Below are 7,007 nucleotides of genomic sequence, written 5' to 3' on the forward strand. Positions count from 1 at the left end.
TATCTATCTATCTATCTATCTATCTATCTATCTATCTATCTATCTATCTATCTATCTATCTATCTATCTATCTATCTATCTATCTATATGTATGTATTGTGGGCTTACACTCTCATTTAAATCTTGTTAGATGTTACACCACCATGTTGGACCACTCCTTAAGAATTATTTAGAGACATGTTGGATACTCCTTTCAGTTCATAGACCTAACCTGTAAAATAAGTTAATAGACTTAATAGTTTGCATACAGGTACGTACATACCGCACTTCAATTCAACCTGGCTATATTAGAGAAAATCCTCTGTAAATGCAAACTTGTGAACCGAAATATTGTTTTAAACATGAATTCTCTCTAGAAAATATTTAAAGAAATTCTTTTAATAGAATATGAACTTATTAAGAGAGTTGTATTATTGATGTTCATATTGTGCTTTTGTTTGAATTTGATGTTTAGCAGCCAAAGCTGATATTTGAGTATAACAGAATGTGTAGATGTATCTTTTTGTAGTTTAAAAGATTTAAACTACTCAAAAATTTGGCAGTGTTTCCTATTTGCACAATGAATTTTCTATCAATGATAGTTATATGTTCTTATTTATATGACTGTTTATCACTGTAATCATTAAAATTAGCCATCGCTAAAACAGGACATTGTCAACTGACCTTTAGAATGTCAGGATGTATTTCTTATAGCCTCTAAATTGCTGCGCAGCAAAATATGCAAAGCTTCTTGTGGTCTCTGCAGGATTACAGAGTGAACATCTTCCTGCGACAGAAGTGGAACGACCCTCGACTGGCATACAGTAAATACCCAGACTCCTCGCTGGACCTGGACCCGTCCATGCTGGACTCCATATGGAAGCCAGACCTTTTCTTTGCCAATGAGAAGGGGGCCAACTTCCATGACGTCACCACGGACAACAAGCTGCTACGCATCTTTAAGGATGGAACTGTGTTGTACAGTATTAGGTGAAGTGGAGCATGTTTGATATATTAGAAATACAAAAAACTGTCTGATGTTGTGCAAAATTTTAAAAAACCTTTTATACTTTAATCAAAAGGTGCTTGGCTGCTCACTCACTGCAATGTTATAGGATGCCCTGTCGAAGTCGAAAAGAAAATGCATGGCAAGATTCAGGCACTAATATTTACAACCTCTCTACATTTACTTTTGTAGATCTACATTTATTATGCAAAGAACATTTAACAAAACTATCGGTCAGATATAAAGCTGGAGTATTGACAGACCTGTAGGTGTCTTGGATAAGTGTTGACACAGGAAGCCTACTGTAAATAAAAAAACACAATCTGCTTAATCAGATATTTTTTAAATGGAAAACCAAAATTATTGATTTTCCTTCCATATCATATTTAAAAGTTACTTTATGGTGTCCGCCCATGTCATACAATCCCATTCGAATACATTAAGAATTGTGGTCGTAATGTGACAGAATGTAAAGCATTTCAAAGTGTATGAAAATTTCCAAGTCGTATAATGCTTAAGGCACTCCATCCGAGGATTAAATTGTGGTGAAAATTTGGAAATTACCAAAAGGTAAAGTGGAGGATTTTCCAACATTTTTTAAAAGACCCATCCTCTCCACTTAAAAAAAAATCCACATGCAAAACCCTGTACCCAATCATCTCTATTTATGAACTTTATTGCTGATAGCCCAAAAAAGTGAAACACCGTCCGCCATATTGGTACTCCCACAGAGATGCGCCAAAAAAATGCAGACGTATGTAGCATTTGGCTGCAAAAACAAGCAGTTTGCCAGCTGTAGGAAGACGATTCACAGGTAATTTCACAGTCAGTGGATGTACTAACCAAGAAAACCCATATATACTCTGATGTATCCCATAGTATAGTATGTAGAGTAACATCAGTCTGGCTATCTCGGACCGACTCGAAGACATTGACTGAGTTAGCCATTGACATTGTGTCTAACGTTAGAAAATTGTGAAATGTCAATGTACTAATTCTTTAATAAGTGGATGATGCTGCCGTTTTTATAGTGTTTGTTGCATTTGAAAAAGTCCCGTACTGAAATAAATAGCAGGCTATATTGAAAAAAAAACAACTCAAACATTTTTAAAGGCTAAAGCACAGACACAACATAAACGTATATGGCATCTTGCATGCACAATTTGCAAATAGGAAAATATAGCATTAACAGATGTGTACTTGTAATTGAGTCTTGATGTGACATTTTAAAATTATATGCAACATGTAATTACCACAACAATGTCATCAATACATCTATATTACATGTACATCCTCAATTTAGCGCTATTGGAACATTTGTATTATTGTGCACCATCAACAAGTTAATTTTGTTATGATGGCTTTGTATAACATGTTGAATTACATGACTTGTAGACTTCATTGGCTTCATAATGACTATACAATGTGATGTGCATATTTTTTTTTATTATTAGTTACAGTAATCTACTTATGCTATGAAACAGCAAGTTTGTGTTGAAGTGATGAATTTATCTTTATTTTAAAAGTTTTAAGCCCCCTTGAAAACATCATTGTTGTTCGATGCTGTAGTGCATGTATCGTTTACATTGCGATTGCTCTAACACGGGAGTACCAATATGGCGGCCGGTGGCTTCATTCCCCCCCGTACTACCAACAGGCTACCAGCAATCCAGTGAATAAATAGAGATCAATGCCTATTAAACTAGTGCAAGAGCATGCAGGAACCTATTTCTCCTCGTGCACGCTCTGTTTAAAAGTTTTTGTATGCATTGCTCATAGAAGCTTACTTTCCAAAAGAAGATTTGCAATTTTTCCATTACGTCAGACTCACTACCAGTATGTAAAAATGGGGATGGGCACGTAGGACGGCCTTACGTAAACATATCACCAGAATTATTGACAGTTAGGAGGACCACTTATTTTGATGATCCACCCGGTAAAAGAACATCCTCCACTATAACTTTAAGCTAAATTTCTAAGAAATTTTTTGGGTATTTTTCGATCTTGGAATACTTTTACTTCCAATGTCCAAGAGCTGATGGGTTGTTGGTAGTTGTTGTTCAGTTGCTGTTAGAAGTTAGAAGTAAAAAAAGTGAAAGATCCAATCAAAACCAAAACCTATTACACCAGAACACATTCACTTACTGCATTTTTCTTAAACATTCTCAGACTTCAAAGACTCTCAATCTAAAGCATGCAATTTGAAATTGATGTTATCTGTTCTCTCCTTTGAAACACTCTAATACATTGAACATCAGTGGATCTCTAAGGCAAGAAAGATTGTTTTTTTATTCTTGGTATTCTTTCATAGAAAGGAACTCTGATTGAAAAAGGCAAGCTCATCTCAGGGGCTTCGGATGAAAATCTAAAGCAAAGATAGAAGAAGTTATTCTTCGTTTTTGCCTCTAAGCACAGCATAGCTTAGAGAATACTCCATATGCGACAATCAAAGAGCCTTACACCTGTAACTGTAAAAAAAAAACAGACCTGGTACAACATTTGAAAACAGGTTGCTTCTCATTTTCATACAACCTCTGCCACATGCAGTATTCAATTTATTTCTGCAAAGAGGCAATGGATGTAACACAGATCAATTTTGAGTCCACTTGGAAAGCAGCTCAGGGCTGAGTAGTGCACAGGTGTGGAGGTAGAGTGGGTGAATGAGAGAAATGAAAGGTGGTTAGCTAGGTTCTTAAGTGAAGGGGTGGGGATAAGGGGGGAGGGGGTGATAGAGTGGGCAGACTGCAGAACACATTGCATCACAGAAACAATAAGTTGCAGTAATGAAAGTGTGATATGAGAACCCGCTGAAGGGAATCCTTTAAGATATGACCCAAAAGCTACTGACAGTAATGGGATTCATCATCTACTGTGAAGTCTTGTATTGAGGCATTGGTTCAAAGTTACAAAAGCATATTCCACTGAACCCCCTTTCTTTTGTTCCATGACATTCTCTGGTGTTACAGGTTGACTCTTATTCTGTCATGTCCAATGGATCTTAAAAACTTCCCAATGGATGTGCAAACCTGTACGATGCAGCTGGAGAGTTGTGAGCACTCACATTTTTTTTCTTCTGCAGTTTTTTCTGGATTTTCTGTATGGAAAATCTAGGCTTTATCTAAACTCCTCCTACCGTTTGTTATCCTCAGTTGGCTACACTATGAACGACTTGGTTTTTGAGTGGCTGGAGAACGGTGCGGTGCAGGTGTCAGAGGGACTCACCCTGCCTCAGTTCATCATGAGGGAAGAGAAGGAGTTGGGATACTGCACTAAACATTACAATACTGGTCAGAGGACAAACATGCACACCATAATCATGTTTATGTAAGCTATACTCTCCCCCAGCCTTACCTATGAATTGTATTTGTTCCAATGCTGTAGGCAAATTCACCTGTATTGAAGTTAAATTCCACCTGGAACGACAAATGGGTTACTACTTGATCCAGATGTACATTCCTTCTCTCCTCATCGTCATCCTCTCCTGGGTGTCTTTTTGGATAAATATGGATGCTGCTCCTGCGAGAGTGGCACTGGGCATCACCACTGTGCTTACGATGACCACTCAAAGCTCTGGCTCTAGAGCTTCTCTTCCAAAGGTAAACTGTTCTCTCTCTCTCTGTTTTACCATTATAAGTAAAAAGACAAAATAGGAGATCTTATGCTTTAATTCGTTTTTTTAACAATCATTGAGAGGCACATACATTCATTTATTTAAACATCTTGCTGTAGTACAATGTCTATCTTTACACTCTTTGCTTTGTTTAGCTGCCTTCATCTTCCCATAGTCTTAGCCAGCTTAAGAGAAGCAACCCCACAGCATGTTACTACCATTACCATTTCTTTTCTTGCCATCTCCCCATAAATGCCTGATTTGTGCAGTTGACAAAAAAGAGTTGTGCTATGAACAGATTTCTAACATCCACCTTCTCTGCAGCTCCTCTATAGTTGGCCTCTTGACTGCAGCTCTAATCAACAATCTCATTGACTTGTTTGTCAGTAGATTGAGCTGAATATATGATATTCTTATCATTAATGGCGATATACATGTATATTGATTGCTTTTTAATTTATTTCTAAAAAAAACAAAATTTCTTTCATTATAGGTTTACAAAGAAAAGGACCTTTACTGGCTATAATTTGGAGTAGTTGTCATTAAGGAACAAATATAATCTGGGACCTAAACTCTTACTTTTAAACATTGTTTAAGCCCTTTGTTGTAAGGTCAGTGAAAGCAAAATAAGTACTTTTCCATGCTGATCACCAAAAGCTCAAAATAAATCTGAGAGTCGTTGTCGTTAAAGGTGTATTGAAACCTTTCCAGGGTGTTGATGTCATACAGCTGAATCTGGCCAGTCAGACAAGACATTAGTTCAGGGAGTGTTTTTATAAAAACAGTCTGCAGTTGTTGGCTGTGTATTGGAACGTCTGTCCGCATAGATCAGCTGCATTCACTTTATTTCTCTCTTTATTGTGCTAGGTAAAAATGGCTGCCAATAAAAGCAAAAACATGCTAGTAACATATCAAAAGAAAAAAAGCGGTTTCGTCAACTAAACAAACACAATCCAATCTAAATGGAGGAGTAAATAAATCAACATAAATGTTTGGCCCATATAAACGACAGGCTAACACAAACTGATAAGGATATCTTTAATCTAAGAAAGAAACTGTAGAACTACTCATCTAGAGTACCCTGATGTCAACAGCACTATTGTCCTTGCGTGTCTGTCACACAGAACATCTATGCATTACAAACAGCAGAGCGAGATTGAAGAAGCTTATTTTCAATTATGGAAAACAGCCGCACACTTCTTGTGAAGAGTCCTCCAGGCCCACTGAGTAGGATCTCAACAATCAATCAATCTCATCATTATCAAAGGCTACAGCTTCTGTCATGAAGGACATGAAAGGCATGAAACACACACAGGCTGATAAATATTTCAAGAGATTTTTTTGAGAGCTTTGACTTCTGGAAACGTTAATCAGCCGTCATGAAGAAGCAAAGTCTTAGGGATTGGAAGGAAAAGCTGCAAACGTTATGCTTAACTTTCCAAAAATTAGAGATCCAAACCAGGAATCAATTCACAGCAGAATTTTTCCCATTGTTCAGTGTCAATCCCACTCTGTAAATATTAACATTCATTTGAATATCACACTTTAACTAGCAAAGGGTGAAACTGCTTTGCTGACTTTGATATCATAACTGGATTAGAGTTCTAAGTGAAATCAGAAATTCCTGCTGCATTTGAACTGTGAGTTGAAGCTGTCGCCTTGTTTGGTCTAACAAAGAAAATCTGTTTTGTCTCTCAGGTCTCGTACGTGAAAGCCATTGATATCTGGATGGCTGTGTGTCTGCTCTTTGTATTTGCTGCATTGCTAGAATATGCTGGGGTTAATTTTGTCTCCAGGCAACAGAAAGAGTTCCTCCGCCTGAGGCGAAGACAAAGACGGAATCACAAGGTAAGGATTTCAAATATTTGACAAGGTTGCAGTTTGAGTACGATACTTCAGCACAGCAGTCACTTTGTGCCTTGGTTTTCTCCTACATCTTCATACATGAATTAACCTTCAAAAATGATAGAAAGTTTTTCTTGAAAGTCAATGCAATGCAGCGCATGAATGGCTCTTCACTAGAAACTCCAGGCCAAAACCATTCAAGCTGTAATTTACTTTCCCCCCCCCCTTTTTTTTTTTTGGGCTACAGCAGAACAAATGCAATATTCTCTATAAAATCCTCCCCATTGTTTATATCTACAGTTCTAAAGCTTAAATGTGCCTACTCTACGTAATGTGGAAGTTAACAAAAAGAAGTGAATCTGAAAAAAGAAAAGGTTAACTTGACATATCTTAGACATAAAAAAATTACCAAAATATTTTTTTTTAAAAAGCACTTTATTAAGATGGTGTACTGTACTCCATTTTGAACCCATTTTACATATTTTGGTACACGTTTTACATTAGGGGAGTCAATGAGAAGAAATAGGTTACATATTCAATATAAACTTGTGGTTTCTTTTTTTTTTT

The 7,007-nt window shown here is 36.8% G+C and overlaps 1 protein-coding gene across 7 annotated transcripts in view; it reads left to right on the forward strand.

Moving 5' to 3' along the window:
* Positions 1 to 7,007, forward strand: part of glra2 (glycine receptor alpha 2) — a 15,526-nt gene that overhangs the window by 5,929 nt on the left and 2,590 nt on the right. For all 7 annotated transcript variants that reach the window (XM_015395715.1, XM_015395717.1, XM_015395720.1 and 4 more), the window contains 5 exons: positions 746 to 969; positions 3,952 to 4,034; positions 4,135 to 4,272; positions 4,367 to 4,581; positions 6,294 to 6,443. In XM_015395715.1, the coding sequence (XP_015251201.1) occupies positions 746 to 969; positions 3,952 to 4,034; positions 4,135 to 4,272; positions 4,367 to 4,581; positions 6,294 to 6,443 (810 nt within the window). The remainder of the gene's footprint in view (positions 1 to 745; positions 970 to 3,951; positions 4,035 to 4,134; positions 4,273 to 4,366; positions 4,582 to 6,293; positions 6,444 to 7,007) is intronic.

This window comes from Cyprinodon variegatus, unplaced genomic scaffold (genome assembly GCF_000732505.1).
Source record: "Cyprinodon variegatus isolate N-32 unplaced genomic scaffold, C_variegatus-1.0 Scaffold754, whole genome shotgun sequence".
Classification (NCBI taxonomy): domain Eukaryota; kingdom Metazoa; phylum Chordata; class Actinopteri; order Cyprinodontiformes; family Cyprinodontidae; genus Cyprinodon; species Cyprinodon variegatus.